General features: G+C 43.0%; 1 protein-coding gene across 1 annotated transcript in view; it reads left to right on the forward strand.

The window, feature by feature from the left end:
- Positions 1-17818, forward strand: part of hcn4 (hyperpolarization activated cyclic nucleotide-gated potassium channel 4) — a 318234-nt gene that overhangs the window by 53770 nt on the left and 246646 nt on the right. Inside the window, exon 2 of the mRNA XM_052042380.1 lies at positions 3501-3924. Within this exon, the coding sequence (XP_051898340.1) occupies positions 3501-3924 (424 nt within the window). The remainder of the gene's footprint in view (positions 1-3500; positions 3925-17818) is intronic.

The raw sequence follows: 17818 nt of genomic DNA on the forward strand, positions 1-17818 counted from the left end.
ATTTACCTGGCCAATTAATCTGCATGTTTTCAGGATGTGGGAGGAAACCGGAGCACCTGGAGGAAACCCACTCGGTCACAGGGAGAATGTGCAAACTCCACACAGACAGCACCGGAGGTCAGGATTGAACCCAGGTCTCTGGTGCACACGGAAACAAAATTTCAAATACAAAACTTGGCATTTTATAAAAGTATAGTGAATTATCCATCTGGGAGTTCCAGCTGATGTGGGAATGCCAGTCACCATGTTGCTTCGGAGCATTTGTGGATAACAATGCATCAGCCAATGTGTATGGTAGATATCCTACTGCACAGCGTACAAAATCAGATCTGTCAGGAAACAGAGTCTGTTTGATGAGCAAAGAAAATAGAAACTGCAACAACTTTTCACAATAAAGGTAGGGTCACTTCTCCACCAAAAATGCAGTGAAAGGGGGAGACTTACATTTAAATTATATGAATAAAATCAATCTCAGTCAGACACAGCAGTATAGTCACCAAGCTTGATTGAAAAGGGAAATTACTCAGCCGTCTCATCTCTGGCTGGTTATAACATTCTCAATGTAAGCAGTTTTATTTTATTGTATATTCCAACTTTGGATTGGGTTTTTTTTTGTTCCCTAGGCTCTGATCACACTCTGATGTTCTGAAGCTCTTTTACAGTCCGTGAGGCAGTGCTTTAAACTAAAAACATTTCTTTGGTTAGTTTTAGTTTGCAGTTTTATTTTCCCCCATTTGTGACTTTGGTAATACAATAGGTGCCTGCGCAAAGTAGGAAACATTCAAAGCATAATTAAACTCTCTGTAGCTTGGAGGGATTTCTGCAATCTACTGGGTCAAGTCAAATTTATTGTCATAGGTACAAGTACATGTGTGCACAGGTGCAATGAAAAACTTGCAACGGCATCACAGGCACATAGCAGCATATAAGCAGCATTCACAAGAAAAACATAAATTAATCATAAATTATATACAATTTTTACAAGAAGTAAGAGAATTAGAACAAAAAAAACTGTCCATTTTAGTGCAAAGTGATCAAAGTGATAATGGTGTTGTGAAACTGTAGTGATTAGTGTTGTGCTGGTTGGTTCAAGAACCAAATGATTGAAGGGGAAGTAGCTATTCTTGGTGGTGTGGGTCTCCATTTTATGGATTTAATTTGTAGAGAGAAATTCAGTTTAATATTGGGTGGGATATAATGACAACGTGGAATTCTCTGCCACGGTGGCACAGCAGATAGTGCTACAGTCTCACAGTTCCAGCAACCTGGGTTTGATCCTGACCTCTGGTGTTGTCTGGTTGCATGTTTTCCCTATGATCATGTGGGTCCCCCCTTGGGTTTTCCTCTTCCCTCCCAGATCCTAAAGATGTGCTTACTGCGTGGTTGGTTAATTGGCCCCTGGTGTGGGTGGATGGCAGGAGAATCTGGGAAAAGTATGAGGGGTGGGAGGTGGAGTGAACGGGGTGGAAGGGGGAGTTAATTGTATTGTGGGAGACAATATTGCAGGGAAATAAGGAAATAAGTGAGGGTAATTGTTAATTGGTTTATTATTGTCACATGTACTGAGATACAGTGAAAGGCTTTGCTTTGCATGCAATCCATGCAGATCATTCCAAACATAAGTACATCGAGGTAGTACAAAGGGAACAGCAATAACAGAATGCAGAATATAGTTTTACAGTTATAGAGAAAGTGCAGTGCAAGTAGACAATAAGGTACAAGGGCCATGATGAGGTAGACTGAGAGATCAAGTGTTCTTGATCGTACAAGAGGTCCGTTCAAGAGTCTTACAACAGCAAGATTGAAGCTGTCCCTGAGACTGGTGGTACGTGTTCTCAAGCCTTTGTATCTTCTGCCCGATGGGAAGGGGGAGAAGAGAGAATGACTGGGGTGGGAGGGGTCCTTGATTTTGTTGGCTGCTTTGCTGAGGCAGTGGGAAGTGTAGACAGGGTCAATGGAGGGGAGGCTGGTGGGATTGCTTTGAGCACTGGCCGAGACTTAATGGGCTGAATAGGGAATTATAGATAATAAATATGGGTGACAGTGGCATAGCTAGTAGTTCCACTGCCTCACAGCTCCAATGAACCTGACCCCCAGTTCGCACGTTCTCCTTGTGATCGTGTGGGTTCTCCCTGGTGCTCCGGTTTCCTCCCGCATCCCAAAGATGTGCAGGTCGGTGGGTTAATTGGCTGCTGTAAACTGTCCCTAGTGCAGGTAAGTGGTTGAATCTGTGGGCAGTTGATGGGAAAGTGGGAGCATAAAAAGGAATTAGTGTGGGATGCGCGGGAGTCGGTGCAGACTGGATGGGGTGAAGGCCCTCTCTCCGTGCTGTTAGACTCTGTATTTATCTAAATAATGACCTCTACTGCCTGCAATAATGAGGGAGGTTGGCAATGATGCATTTAACTGTAAGCCGGGTTGAGAAGGGAGAAGAGTTATAGGGTGAGGAGGAGCAGGAAGAGGCTTGTGAGAAGCATAAAGACTGACATGGAATACTTGGGCTTGTTTTTGTGCTGTATTTTCCATGTAACTTTGCAATCACCTTCTGTAAGAGGTGATCTGATATAAACATGTATAATTCTGAGGGGGTGTGACAAGGTGGATGTAGAGAGGATCTTTCCCCTTGTGGGGGAATCAAGAACTAGTTTCAGAGCAAGCGGTCACCCATTTAAGATGGAAATGAGGAGGCATTTCTTCCTTCAGGGGGTTGTGAATCTTTTGAATTCTCTACCCCAGAAAGCTGTGGAGACGGAATCATTGACTATATTCAAGGCTGCGATAGATTTTAGGGTATCAAGGGTTATGGCAATCGGTGAGAAAGTGAGACACAAGAGATGCTCGAATCTGGAGCAACAAATAATCTGCTGGAGGAACTCAGCAGATTGAGTAGCATCTGTAAGGGGAAAGGAACTGTTGACGTTTCAGGTTGAAACCCTGCATCGGGACTGAGGGTGAAGAGGGAAGATAGCCAGTGTAAATAGAAGACAGGAAGTGGTGAGGCAGGTGCCCAGTAGATGATTGGTGGACCGAGGAGGGGTGAAGGATGATGGGCAGATGGAGCCAGGTAGGGGACCTGAAATGGTGACAATTCTTTTCCTCCACAGATGCTGCTCAACCCGCTGAGTTCCTCCAGCAGATTGCTTGTAGGTAAGAAAATGCGCTGTAGCCAAGATTCGATAAGCCATGATTTTATTGAGAGTGTTTCTATGTAGCCTGCTCTTGGTCCTGTTTCATATTCTGAGTTCTAATCAAGTAGAGGTTAAAATTAGGGCAAGAAAAGGTCCAGGTGGTGGAAATTCAAAACAAAGGCAGAAGAAAAACAGGTCAGACAGCATCATTGGGGAAAGAAACAGAGCTGTCATTTGGCTCAAAGACTCTTCATCAGAAATAAGAAGACAAGGGTGTTAAATGGCAGAGAGGGGGAGGAATGGTGAGAACAGAGGGAATATCTGTGAAGGAGTGTCAAAGGTAAAATAAAATGTCTGTATTCACCTTTGCAGGTTCTACTGGGATCTGACTATGCTGCTTCTCATGGTGGGGAACCTGATCATCATTCCTGTGGGAATCACATTTTTCAAGGATGAAAACACCACTCCATGGATTGTCTTCAATGTTGTGTCAGACACTTTCTTTCTTGTTGATCTAGTACTGAATTTTAGAACTGGGATTGTCGTGGAGGACAACACAGAGATTATCTTAGACCCTCAGAAAATCAAGATGAAGTACCTGAAAAGCTGGTTTGTGGTGGACTTCATATCCTCCATTCCAGTCGACTATATTTTTCTAATAGTGGAAACAAGGATTGACTCGGAAGTTTATAAGACTGCCAGGGCTCTGCGGATTGTAAGGTTTACCAAGATCCTCAGCCTCCTCCGGTTGCTTCGGTTATCCCGTCTTATCCGTTACATCCACCAGTGGGAGGAGGTAAGTCTTAGTGCTTCATATAGTAGAGCTCCCATTGACACTGTGATCTGAGAAACCCTGCACCACTGGAGCATTTTGTTTCCTCAAGCACATTGACCACACCAAAAATGTTTGTGCTCTGTGAAAGCTAGGCCAAGATAGACCTTTACAGTTGGGCTGTTTCATAAGGAATGCTAGAAATTCGGAAGGTGGTGCTAACCACTGACTGTCCCAAATCAGAATTTCAGCCCTGCTGCATTGTGTGTGCACTTCTCCCACTTACTGTGCACACAATGTAGTGGGGATGGGATTCACAGAGGATATTCCTCACATCCTATCCTGCCAGGAAGCTTGGGTAGGTTAGTGAATCTCTGGGAAGTTGTAGCCCAATGCTTTCAACCTACCCCCCCACCCCTTCTTATACCACCATGCACCTCTCCTTCCATTTCAGTTCCAATGAGTTACCTGTGTTGGCTTCACACGTATGTGGTGGCTGCTATGGCTCCAACCTCTTGCTCTGCTAACCCAAACAGCTAACCACAACACCACCAGCATTTCCCCCAAGGGCAAGACATGCAACCATTTGGAAAGAGAAAAGATTTGCTGCTATATTTTCCCAATCACTCGATTCCCAAACCACCACCTGGCTGAGGTGGTAATTTCTGAAGTGTGACCACTGCTGTAATGTAGGAAACGTGGCACCTATTTGTACAAAGTAAGATCCCACACAAAAGCATTCTGATGATGGCCAGGTAATTTTTTTCATGTAAATATTGGCTGAGGACATGAGCTCTTCATCCAATAGCGCCATGAAATTTTTGACAACTACGTAGGGAGGCAGAATGGTACAGTTTAATATGTTATCTGAAGGGAAGCACAGCACTTGTGTCTTGCACTGAAGCAGTAACTCAGAGTTTCTGGGAGACTCTGTCAGGGGTGCGCTCGGCCTTGGCTCTGGCCTGCTGGGGTTGCCCTGGAATCCTGCTGTGTAACAGCAGCAAGCTTCAACCCAGAGGCTGGACTTGGGACACGATGAGAGGGGTAAATGGACATGTTCTTCTGCTCCCAAAAGAATAATACGAGGCTCACGGAGACATCTTCCTTATTTATCAGATGAAAGTTATTGAGTTTGCTGGACAGTTAATTCAGCAGACTGCACTATGTTTGCCACACTGGTTAATGCATTTGTGTACTAATTTAACCAAACCATTAATCCAGCGGGAGACATTTAATAGAGAAATTTCTACAACATGGAAGCAGGCCCTTCAGCCCAACTCATCTATGCTGACCAAGTTGGCCACCTGAGCTAGTTCCATTCACCTGCATTTGGCCCAATCCCTTTAAACCTTTCCTATCCATGTTCCTGCCTAGATGCCTTTTAAATGTTGTAATTGTACCCGCCTCTACCACTTCCTCTGGCAGCTTATTCCATATACCCACCACTCTCTGTGTGAAAGATTTGCCTCTCATGTCCCCTTTAAATGTTTCTTCTCTCATCTTCAATATATGCCCTCTAGGTTTAGACTCCCCTACCCTGGGAAAAAGACTGTGACTTTTCTATGCCCCTCATGATTTTATAAACCTCTATAAGGTCATCCCTCAGCCTCCTTCAGTTGAGGAAAAAAAGCCCCAACCTATCCAGTCTCTCCTTATAACTCAAGCCCTCAAGTAAGAGTATCAGGGTTTTGACCCAAAACATCGACAGTTCCTTTCCTCCCACAGATGCTGCCTGACCCGGTGAGTTCCTCCAGCAGGTTGTTTCTTGCTCCAGATTCCAGCATCTGCCGTCCCTTGTGTCTTCAATCCAAAGTACTACTGTTCATGTCCTGTTCACCAGTTCCTGTTCCTCCATTGCTTCTCTGACCTTCTATAAACCAGCAACTTACCTTTGAAATGGCCCAGCAAACCATTTAGTTCAAAGACAATTAGGGATGTGTTATAAATGCCCACCTTCCCAACGAATTTCATATCCCGTCGCTGAATAATAAAAATGATTATAACAGACTGCTTTTAGAAAAGACTGTCAGCTGGCAAGGTGTCAGGGACATGGGTTGAAAATAGTTAAATAAGGAATATGTGTTGGCTCTGTGGGATCACAGTATCAGCGAATCACAGGGGAGTTACAGCAAGGAAGTAAGACATTCGGCCCATAGAGTTTGTACGTGTTTTGTGTTATAGATCCAGCTAATTCCTCACCCCATCCATAACCCTACAAATTCTTTGCTTTCAAGTACTTATCCCACTCCCTTTAGAAATGAATCTGCTTCCACTGCCTCCCTGGCAGTGCAGTGCAGATCCTAACCATTGCTTGAAGAAGTTTATTCTCATTGTCATTTTTGGCTATTTTCCCCATTTACCTTCATTCCATTCCCATTAGTTCTTGAAGCTTCTGTCAACAGGAGCCGTTCCTCCCCATCTACTTTTGTCTGGAACCTTCATGGTCTTAAATACCTCGATCAAATCCCTCAGATCGCTCCTCTCATTGTCATAGAGTTGTACAGCACAGAAGCAGGCCCTTCAACCCACCATATCCATGCTGACCATTGTACCTAGCTATTTGTCTGTAGCCTTCTATGCCTTGGAGATTCAAGTTCATTGTGCATTCTCCCAATTTCCAACTCCCAATTTCCTCTGTCCCAAGGAGAACAGCACCCACCTCTCCCGTCTGACCATGTAATTAAAATCCCTCAACCTTGAAAACTCTCAGAAACCTCTTCCAGGCTCTTTCTGTAGGCCTATAGTTCTTTCCTGTACCTGACCTTATTTACATGGCTTTATTGAAACCAATTACTTTCAGCACACATTAGTAAGCTCCTGCCTTGATTTGCTTGCCCACATATAAAAAAGGCTTCCATGGTAATCAATAGGCACCCAGCGTGGTGTTATGCTGAGTTTTGTGTCTGCTTGGCATCACTCCAGGAGAGAATTAGGTTAGTCTGAGGCAGGAAACAAGTAATAAAATTTCAGTCAACCAGCTGTTGGCTTCTTTTTTAAACGTAGATTCAATCTCCTTTCTTGCTTGCTGCCAAACATGAAACACATGCAAATACTTGAATAAAAAAATTTACACTCCTTTGAAATATATGTCACATCAAAGTGCTTGAAGCACAGAATTCTAAAGCAGCATGTGCAAATGACACCATAAATAATCAATACAATCAGAGCAGTGTGTACGAATCCTGGTCAGAGATGCATAACGCAGTCCATGTTGGACCATTCAGGAAGGCTTTGCCCCAGCTGAATTTTATGTGTTCGGGCTTGGAGATTTTTGCCGGAAAGCCATTCATCGCTGTGAGGCATCTACCCACATTGATGCCAGAGTTTGTAGGCAACCTCAAATGAATGAGAACTTCGACCTTTGCAGTCAACTCTGAAGTGGTATTTTACCTTAAGTGATCTCTGCCTAATATGAGAGACTGCACATAGTTTGCCACTGGTTCTGGCAGTAAATGAACACCTCCCCCCTCCTGTAGCTGAATCAGGTAGACAGGGAAGATCCCAGACCAGAACTTCAGTTTGTGGCTGAGTTCATTGATGGAGGGGTGGTCTACAATCGACTTCATCAGCCCTGAGTTACAGAGAGGTTCAGTTCCTCCTTATATTTTCCATTAGAGCTATCCCCAGTGTACCGTGTATGGTGTGTGTCTGTGTGTATGTCTGTGCGTGCATGTTTGTGCGCTTGTGTGTGTGTGTGTGTATGTTTGTGTGTGCGTGTGTGTTGGTGCATGCGTATGTTTGTGTATGTTTCCATGTGTCTGTATCCGTGTGTGTGTGTGTGTGTGTGAGACTGTGCATGCATGTTTATATGTCTGTTTCCATCTGTCGGTGTCTGTGTGTCTGTGTCCATGAGTGTGTGTGTGTGTGTGTGTGTGTGTGTGTGTGTGTGTGTGTGTGTGTGTGTGTGTGTGTGTGTTGTCTGTGTCTGTGCATGCAAGCACCGAGCTCACACTTTGTTGGAAGAGGAAATGGCTGCGCCAATCCTGTGTTAGAGTAAGGCTTCCAAATCTCACAAGATTTAATAAAAGGGATCCTTTCTTCTATCTCACTTCATCCTTCCAGAGTATCAGCCCCACCACCTCACCCCTGCAGCATTCAGCTGCTCCTTAAGTAAGTCATGTCCCATCATGCTTCGTACTAACCTGTTGATCACCGGACAGGAAGAAATAGTTCCCCTGATCTGCTTTAACTATGACCTTCACTGCCTTGAAACCTTGGCCGAGGCTGTCCTTGATCTGTACTGTTAGAAACACAATAAATTAGTGGCCGCACTTTAGAAATCCATGAAGTCAACGGCACAGTAGCACAACAGGTAGTGACCTGGCAACCTGGGTTCGATCCTGACCTCTGGTGCTTTATGTGTGAAATTTCCACGTTCTCCCTATGACCAGGTGGGTTTCCTCCGGGGGCTCCGGTTTCCTCCCTCATCCCAAAGATACATTGGCTGCTGTAAATTGCCACTGATGTTGATGGGTGGCAGGAGAATTGAGGAGGGGGGTGGGGAAAATTGGTGGGCATGTGTGAGAGAATGTTCTACAAGTGGGGGAATGGGACTGATGGGATTGCTCCGAGAACTGCCTACAGACTCAATGGGCTGAATGGCCTCTTTACTGTGTGTAGGAAAATATATGGGAAACCAATTTTGGAAGCTGTCCATGCAATACTACGTTGTTCTATTAACCTGCAGGGCCAAAGGCTAAGAGGTGGAAAATCGGGTTAGCTTAAACGTCCTTTATTACCTAGTCAAATGACGTCCTTCTGTTTGATTCTGATTGAATCTTTGATTCAATGTTGTTGCATCTTTATCAGAAGGGAAAATTTCCAGGCGGATCTGGTTCACGTAAGAAAGAATGGCTATGGTAGAGTATTGGGGTTTTCTTATATGGTACCATGAACTACTACATAAACTCACAAGCTAAGAGTGTCAAGTAACACATCTCTTTATTATGGCAGCCCACTCTCAATTGAACCTGAAGCATGGTATGTAAGATGCTGCAATAGTTAACCATGTGACAGTGTTTTAAGGTGATAGCGAACACCTTCACTGCCCCCCAATCTTAAAGCAACGCCCACGTAATACACATGTACCATAGCCACATATGCAAAGTAGCAGAGCATTACCTGGTCACTAGACAACTTCTTGCAGTAAAGGAGGGATTAAATCCAAAGGAGGCAAAGATGAAACATGCTTTCAGGGCAGCAAAGAGATGCAGCTGGTAGAGCTGCTATCTTACGACCACAGTAAGCTGAGTTCGATCTTGACCTCAGGTGCAGTCAATGTGGATTTGCATGTTCTCCCTGTGACTATGTGGGTATCCTCCATGTGCTCTGTTTCCTCCCACATCCTAAACAAATGTAGGTTGGTCAGTTATTGGCCACTGTCAATTGCCCTTAGCATGTAAGTGAGGCATCAAATCTGGGGGGGGGGGGGGGGGGGGGGGGGGGGGGGGGTGGGGGGGGATGGAGTTGATGGGAAAGTGCAGAGAATAGACCACAGGGAAAATTAGCGGGGAATGGAATTGCTCTTTAAGCTGGCATTGAGTTGATGGGCCAAAATGGCCTCCTTCTGTCATATGGTAAAATATGGTAATGATGATGGGTTGCACTTCACCCTGGAAACGCAGGTATGGATGCTCCATTCTGAAGCAAGATGACGAAACTACAGTGTGAAGATGATTCCTGAGACCAGATAAAGGTCAACCGGAGTTGGACTGTCTTTTGTTGGGGTAAATGTTCATAGCTATCTTTTCCACCATGCAGAACAGAATCACCTACACCTTAAACAGAGGAAATCAAGGGGATATGTAATATTGGTGTTACATTATGAGAGACTTTGATAATCAGTGTGCTTCCTCTGGCAGGGAGGAAGGTAATCTGAGGACACACAGGTCGATGTGTTTAACAGAGGTATCAGAGAGGAGCTGAGGAGAATTTGTTATACAGGAAGTTGATTTGCTTTGGAATGAGCTGACTGAAAGGATAATGGAAACAGTCTCAATGATAAGCTCCAAAAGGAAATGTAATTAATACTTGAAAGAAGGAATAAAAGGGCTATGGGAAAGAACAGGAAAGGTGAGACTAACTGGATAGTTCGTTCAAAAAGCTAATACTGGCAAGACACATCAAATGGCCTTCTTTTGTAAGCTCTACTAGTTTAAGATCATTCTCAAGTGTAGACAGTGGGAAAGTCAAACCTGACAATCATCAGCACAGTACTGACACACTCCTGGGTGCTGCTGAACACTCTGATTATAGACGAAATCCAAATACATACAAGAATTTAAAAAAAATGTTGTGGATTTCTGTAACACTTTTCATTTGAGGTGTCCCGGAGCACTTTAAAATGAACAAAATATTTTTTTAAAAACAGAGTCGCTCAGCATGCAGCAAGATCCCACAAATAATAATGGCAAGATAATTGCCAGGAAAAGCATTGTCCATTGATGCCACTAAGAAAAACACGTCAACTCTCCCTCCAAAGTTCGTTCCGTTGAGGTCAATAATTTTCATAAAGGTAAATACACCACAACTTCATTGCAATAAGTTTTGAAGTTAGATACCAAACACTGTATGTTTAGCACTACCAATTTGGGATGACTGTCGAGGCAAATCTGTTTTAGTGGTGTTGAGTGTGGGATAAATAGCACCATGAGGTCTTTACGTCTCTCACGTGAGAGAGTGGACAAAACCTTGGTTTAACAACTTGACAAAGAAGCAACAGCTCTGACAGAGCAGCAGTCCTGTAGTACTAAACTGGACCATCCACATAGATCTTTTAGAACAGACCTCTGGAGTTTGACTTGAACCTACAACTCTACAATTCAGAGGCAAGAATCCTACCCACTGATTCACAGCTGATGTCATTACAGACAATGTTGAGTAAAGCGTTGGTCAGATCACATTTGGAATATTCTGAGCAATTTTAGGCCCCGTATCTAAGGAAGGATGTGCTGGCCCTGGAGAGGGTCCAGAGGAGGTTCACAAGAATGATCTCAGGAATGAAAGGCTTAACGTATGAGGAGCATTTGGTGTCTCTGGGCCTGTACTTGACCGAGTTCAGAAGGATGAGGGGGGATCTCATTGAAACCTACTGGATATTGAAAAACCTGGATAGAGTGGATGTGGAGAGGGTGTTTCCCATTAGTAGGAGAGTCTAGGATCTGAGGGCATAGCCTCAGAATAAAGGGACTGATATGAGGAGGAATTTCTCCAGCCAAAGGATGGTGAATCTGTGGAACTCGTTACCACAGAGGGCAGTGGAGGCCAAGTCACTAGATGTACTTAAGACAGAGATTGATAGGTTCTTGATTGGTAAGGGGGGTTAAGGGTTACGGGGAAAAGGCAGGAGAATGGGGTTGAGAAAAATCAAACATGATTGAATGATGGAGCAGACTTGATGGGCTGAATGGCCTAATTCTGCTCCGAGATTTTGTGGTCTTATCGCAAATGGTTTAAAGAAAGGAGACAAATGATTACCACAACTACCAAGTTGAAGAGCACCATATTAGGGTTTAATTTAATATGTTTTAAGTTCTGGGCAATTGAGACATGTTTCTCAATCCCAGTATAAAATGGTGATGTTCAGCTGTAGTATATCAGTATGGGATTGGAGTATGGGATTGGAGATATGTAAAGCAGACTGACTGGTAGGACCTGTACCCTGAAGGACAACTGAGGACAGTTTACAACAATGAACGATCATGGATAGCTTTTTTTTAATGCTGATAACTTTAATTTTCATTAAACTTGTAACCTCTGGGTTGCTAGAGCCATTTCGTAGCAACTAAACACTAATGACCAACCAATTCATAAATCCACCTATAAATATCGTGCTATAATTGGTAACAGTTATTTAACAGATTTTAAAGGTTAAGAGCATTCAAACATACAGAAGCAGTGGTTCAGTGATTCAGTGATATGAGATCGTTAATTAAATAATATGCAATTTTTAAAAAATCTAGCATTAATCTCAATAATCTGAAGGTAGTAATTGTGACCATAGAACTACCGAATTGTCTTTAAAAACCCATCTGCATCACTAACAGGGGAGGAAATCTGCTGTCTTTACCCAGTCTGGTGTATATCTCATTCCAGACTTATCTTCATATGATTATTCTTAACTGCTCTCTGAAACACCTAGCACATGACTCATTTCAAGGGTAATTAAAGGGCAATAAACAGCATTGCAATAATAACTTTCAGAAATATTGATTGAAGGATGATGATGAACTGCTGGATCCTCTGTGAAATAGCATCCTGGTGTGGGTGACAAACAGAATATGCTGGAAACACTCAGAAAATCAGGCAGCATCTGTAGAAAGAGGGACTGTTAAAATTTTCAGGTCAAAGACCTTTTCAGAACTTTGCCTAAAGAAGGGTTTTCAAGCTGAGTTGTTAGTTCTGTTTCTCTTTCTACAGAAGCTGCCTCACCTGCTGAATGATTCCAGCATTTTTTTTGTATTTTTATTTCAGACTTTCAGCATCTTCAGGTTTTTATTACTCATTTATCTTAGGCTAGATGGTTTAGATCAGGAGAGGTCCCCAATTCATTGCTTCATCCCAAAGACAGTACCTCCAACAGATCTGCACACCACCAGCATTGCATGGGAGTGTCCGCCTGGATTGTTGGCTCAAGTTTTGGTGGGGGGAGTCTTTAGACTCAGAACCAAGGATGCTACCAGCTGAGTCACAGATGACATGCTACATGTGTTTCTGAATTTCTGCACTGGGCTCCTGGTGAGTGAGGTTCCCCACAGTCATCAGAAACCTGTGAAATTACCTCGGGTGTCAAAGTTATAAATGAAGCGTATCCACCAAATGGGCAAACATTGCCAGTGAAGGCAGGAACAAAAGTTTTGTTTGCTGTTTGACTTTGGATGATTTGATGTATGATTCTGCTCAGGAAGTGTTTGATAACATGAAGCGTTCCATCTATGTTCACATGACTGTACAGCAGCATGCAATTGATCCTTGAAGCAAACGTACAACACAGTTATAATTTCTAAGGTAAAAATAATGGCAAAGGCAGCTTCGTTCCAGTTCATTACAAAATCAAATATCTTTGTTTAAATTGCAACATCAATGGACATGTCCTGTTTATTTTATGAATCCCTTGTCATATATAATGTACACAGGTTTTTAAATGTAACATCTGTGTTTGCTTTTCAGGACCAGCCATGTTAAGCATCTAATACTGTTGATTTTTCATTATGCATGTTGTAAACTGAACTTCCGGTTGAGAAGTGTTGCATTAAGAATTGATATGAAGGTGTTTACTTTGAGGAAGGGAGCATACTGTTAAATTGTTCCATTTTAAATATTCAACAGGAAGTTAGTACAATTACTAATCTACAAGGAATTTTGTTCTTGCACAGGATTCTGCCATCTTATATTATTTTAATGTATATTTATATGCCTAGTGATTGGAATACTGAACTATCCTGGTCTCCTTACAGCATGGAAAGTTGAGAGGAAAGTGTACAAGATAATGACAGACATAGATGGAGAGAAGCTGCCCATATTATTAGAGAGTGTAAGGACCAAGGGACACAGATTCAAGTGGGTAGGCAAATGAAAAATGGGGGATGTACGGAAATTGTTTTTAGCACAGAGGTGCAGCAGTTAATGCTGAGGCCTGACAGTTCGAGCAACACGGGTTCAATCCTGACCTCCAATGCTGCCTGTGTGGAGTTTGCACCCTATGACCACACAGGTTTTCTCCTATACATCAAAAACATACCCAAGGGTCAATAGTTTATTGTATATAATCCTTAACATAGCTTGCAAGAGAATATGGATGGAGTAATGGGCATCTTAAAGAGAATGGCTAACAGGGAAATAAATGGAGGAATGGAACTGATAGGGATGTTGAGAGCTGGCATAGTACATGGGCCAAATGGCCTCCTTCTATGTGATGAGGGAATATATGTAAATAATAGAACAAAATTGACTATGATCTGGCATTCACTGCATGTAAAGTTGGTGGAAAGGAGATTGGATATTCATGAGGAAAATTAATTTGCAGAGCCATAGGGAAATAAGGCTAACAAGATTGTACCACAAAGAGTTAGTATAGACAATGGGCTGGATAGCCTACTTTGGTGCCTTAATAATTCCATGATTCCATCAGGGCACTATCTTCTGATAAGCAATAATTTTCTCAGTGCCAGCCTTGATTGAAGTATTTCTTATCGAGTTATTACAAATTGATACAATGGGCAATGCTCCACTTAACTGCCAAAAACATTGCTCCTACATTGAAATGAATGTCTACACTGCGCCATCATATGATAACTCTGTTTTCCAGGAGATTTTAATACTAACTTATATCCAAAGGATTTTGCAAATATCATCTTAGGGAATTGGTGGCAAAATGGATTAGGCAGTAGCTTGTTAGCTCCCAGGATTGGTGTCAAATTAGCTCACTCTCATGTTTTTTTAGCTCTCATGTGAAGTGAAAATTAGTAGTGGTCAACATTAAATGCTCATTCCTGATTGTTTTTTTCTATTGGTGGTGACTCACCTTCTTGAACAACATTAGTCCATCATCTAGAAATTTATTGGCACCCACAGGAACACAGTAACCCATTACTCCATAGCACACCATTTCATTTATGGGTTCCCTATATCAATAGTGCCCAAGGTTCAAGGCCATTCCTTCAGGAGCTCTGCCAGTGCAGAGGACCCGGGGTCGAGTCTGGGTCCAGGAAGTATTGGGGAGAGAGTCTTGTTTGAGGGGCAAGGTTCAAGAATCAGGAGGGAGGTTGGGCTAAGTGCTGTCTTGTAATAATTAACAGTGGGTCTTACAGTCGTGATTGGTAAAAGAGGGAGTGAGTGACCGTCAGCTGGGGGAGAGTCCCTGAGTTGGGGGTGTGCAATTGGTTGGGTCTAGAGTGAGAGTCTGGAGATCAATGGGTGGGGCTGAATCAAGGATGGCGAGTTGGGGGGGGGGGGTGGAATTCGAACCACGGGAGGGTGGACGCTGAGAGGATGTTTCCTCTGGTGGGAGCATCTAGAACTGGGGCGGTTTCAAAATAAGAGATTATCTGTTTAAGAAGATAAGGAGAGATTTCTTCTCTCAAAGGATGTGACTCTCTGGCATTCTCTGCTCCCAGAGAAAGCGCAGAGGCAGCGTCATGGAGTATAATCAAAGCAGAGATTGACAAACATTTGAATCACAAGAAAGTCAAGGGGAGAAGGAAGTGCAGGGAAATGGTGCTGAAGCCAAGACTGGATCTTGTTGAATGGTAGAGCAGATTGGAGGGGTTGACTGGCCTATTTCTGCTCCAGTATCCTCTGAATTTTATTTCTTCCTTCCTCAGATGTTTATCTAGATTCTCCTTAAACTTTTCTGTGCTCCTCATCTCAATCATTCCTTGAGATACCTTATTTCAGCTTTTAATCTCCCTCTGGATAATAAAAAAGCGTCACCTGAATTTGTTTTAGGAACTATTAGTACTCATCTCATATTTATGAGTCCTAGATTTGGTCCACAACTGAAAATATCTTCCCCACATCTAGAATAACTAGTTCATAAACTTAAAGGTCTCCATCAGGTCATCTTTAATGTAACGATGAATCTTTCATAATGTAAAAGCTTTGACTTGGAATACTTATCTTTACGTGCAATTAAGGCCTTTGGTGGGGATGTTGAGCTAGGATGTTAGTCGCCAATGAATTTGGAAGATTTCCTGGAGAGAGTATGCCAGTGCTTTGAAGTATCTGTTGTAGATGGTCTAAGTCTCAGAAGTATATAGGAGGGCAGAGATCACTGCAACCCAGTCAACCATGAGTTTTGTCCCCATGTTTGAGGTCTTTACCTTCAAGTGCACTTTTCTTCAGAAGGTCAAATTGTTGGGAATCTGTCCTCTGCACAGTGATTGTACAGGGATATTCAAAGGATTCCTAAAACAAGGAATGCCTCAGTCATATTAATATGGGCATTTTTCTCTGTGCTTTACTAACAATGTTTCAGGATATGGGCATTGCTGGGAAGACCAATGTTTATTGCCATCCCTAATTGCCCTTAAGAAGCTGGTGGTGAGCCACCTTGAATGAGTACAGTCCTGGTGAAGGTACTCCCTTCACGTTGGGAAAGGGTCTCTGAGATTTAAACCTAGCAATGATGAAGGAACAGTGATAGATCTCCAAGTTAGACTGGTGTGCAACCTGCAGGGGAACCTACAGCTGTTCCCATGCACCTGCTGGTCTAATCCTCCGTGGTGATAGAGGTGATGGGTTTGGCTGTTGGGTAGTCTGGGCAGGTAACATTTTGTAGACGGTACACACTGCAGCCACTGCACACTGATGTAGGAGTGAGGGGACGTTCAGGGTGGTGGATGATCTGCTGATCAAGTGGTTTCTTTTATCCTGGTGGATTCAAGCTTCTTAAAAGTCGTTGAAACTGCAATTATCCAGATAGGTGAAAAACATTAGAACGACCACTTGACAGAATTGATGGAACCTGTTTGCTCACTCAGCAAGCAACAATGAGTAACTGAAGAAGAAAACCGTGTTTGCACTTTGTCGTCATTTCCTGCTTGTGAACAGCCTCACTGCAGATTTCTTTAGATAATGCAGACAGGTGAAAAAAAGTCTAGGAGAAACACACCCATACTGGGATAATTAATGGGCCCTTGAGGCTGGATGGTCATTTTGATGTTGTTGGTGTATATAAAGAACTGAGCAGTGAAGATGAGGAACAATGAGTAAAGAGGCAAAGGGTTCAAAGACAAGATTGTCTGCAGTTATATAAGACGTTGGTGAGGCCTCACTTGGAGTACTGAGTACAGTCTTGTTCACACTGTTAAAGGAAAGATGTTATTAAACTAGAGCGCAGAAAAGATTTACCAGGATGTTGCCTGGACTTGGAGGCCTGAGTTACAAGGAGAGGCTGTGTAGACTAGGACTGCGTAGAATAAGAATTCCCTGGAGCGTCGGAGATTTAGTGGTGATAGAGGTATATAAGATCATGAGGGGCACAGACAGGGTGAAAGCACATAGTCTTTTTTGTGGTGGGGGGGAGGTGCTAAAAATGAGGGCATAGGTTTAAGATCAGAGGCGAGAGGGACATCAGGGGCAGATTCTTCACGCAAAGGGTGGTGCATAATTTGAATGAGCTGCCAGTAATAGTTGTTGAGGTGGGCACATTAGCAACGTTTAAAATCCATCTAGATAAGTACATGGATAGGAGAGGCTTAGAGGGCTTTGGGCCAAATGCGGGCAGATGGGACTAGCTCGCTGGGCAACACAGTCAGCATGGACAAGTTGGGCAAAGGGCCTGTTTCCATGCTGTGAGACTCTGTGACTCTATGTCTGCTCCTGAATGGATTGGCATAATTCAACATTGCACTGACTTGTTAATCTATATCATTAATTATAAGAATTGTTAATGCTGCAGGATTGGTTTGCTTTGCTGAAAGGATCCATATTTTTTATAAAAACAGAAAATGTTTGAAATGCTCAGCAGGTAAGGTCACGTGTGGGAAGAGAAACAGAGCTAACAGACACTACAGCAGAACTTCATCAGATTTCCAGCATCTGCAGTTTTTTTTACCTTCCATACTTTTTGTGCTCTACCATAGCTGCATTTACAACTCCCAACTTGGTTCCATTTACTTCTGCTTCTGGTGGTTATCTTGTGCAGATTGTATCCATGACGTTACCAACGTCAGATAATGTGCTGGTCATCAAGGAAAGTCTTGTTGTCCATTTGATCTGCAAGTGGTGAAAGATCCATCAATCGCCATTATATAAGAGGAAAGTACAGTAAATTATCTCAAGTTCATGACAATGTGGTCAGTTACACCTTGATGTGTCCTGTTGCTCGGCGTCACTGAAAGATAAAATTTCATTTACAGGAGACATATGAGGAATAGTTAAGTGGCTGGGAGAATAGCAGATAAATGTTGACATGCCT

This window comes from Pristis pectinata, chromosome 32 (genome assembly GCF_009764475.1).
Source record: "Pristis pectinata isolate sPriPec2 chromosome 32, sPriPec2.1.pri, whole genome shotgun sequence".
Taxonomy (NCBI): domain Eukaryota; kingdom Metazoa; phylum Chordata; class Chondrichthyes; order Rhinopristiformes; family Pristidae; genus Pristis; species Pristis pectinata.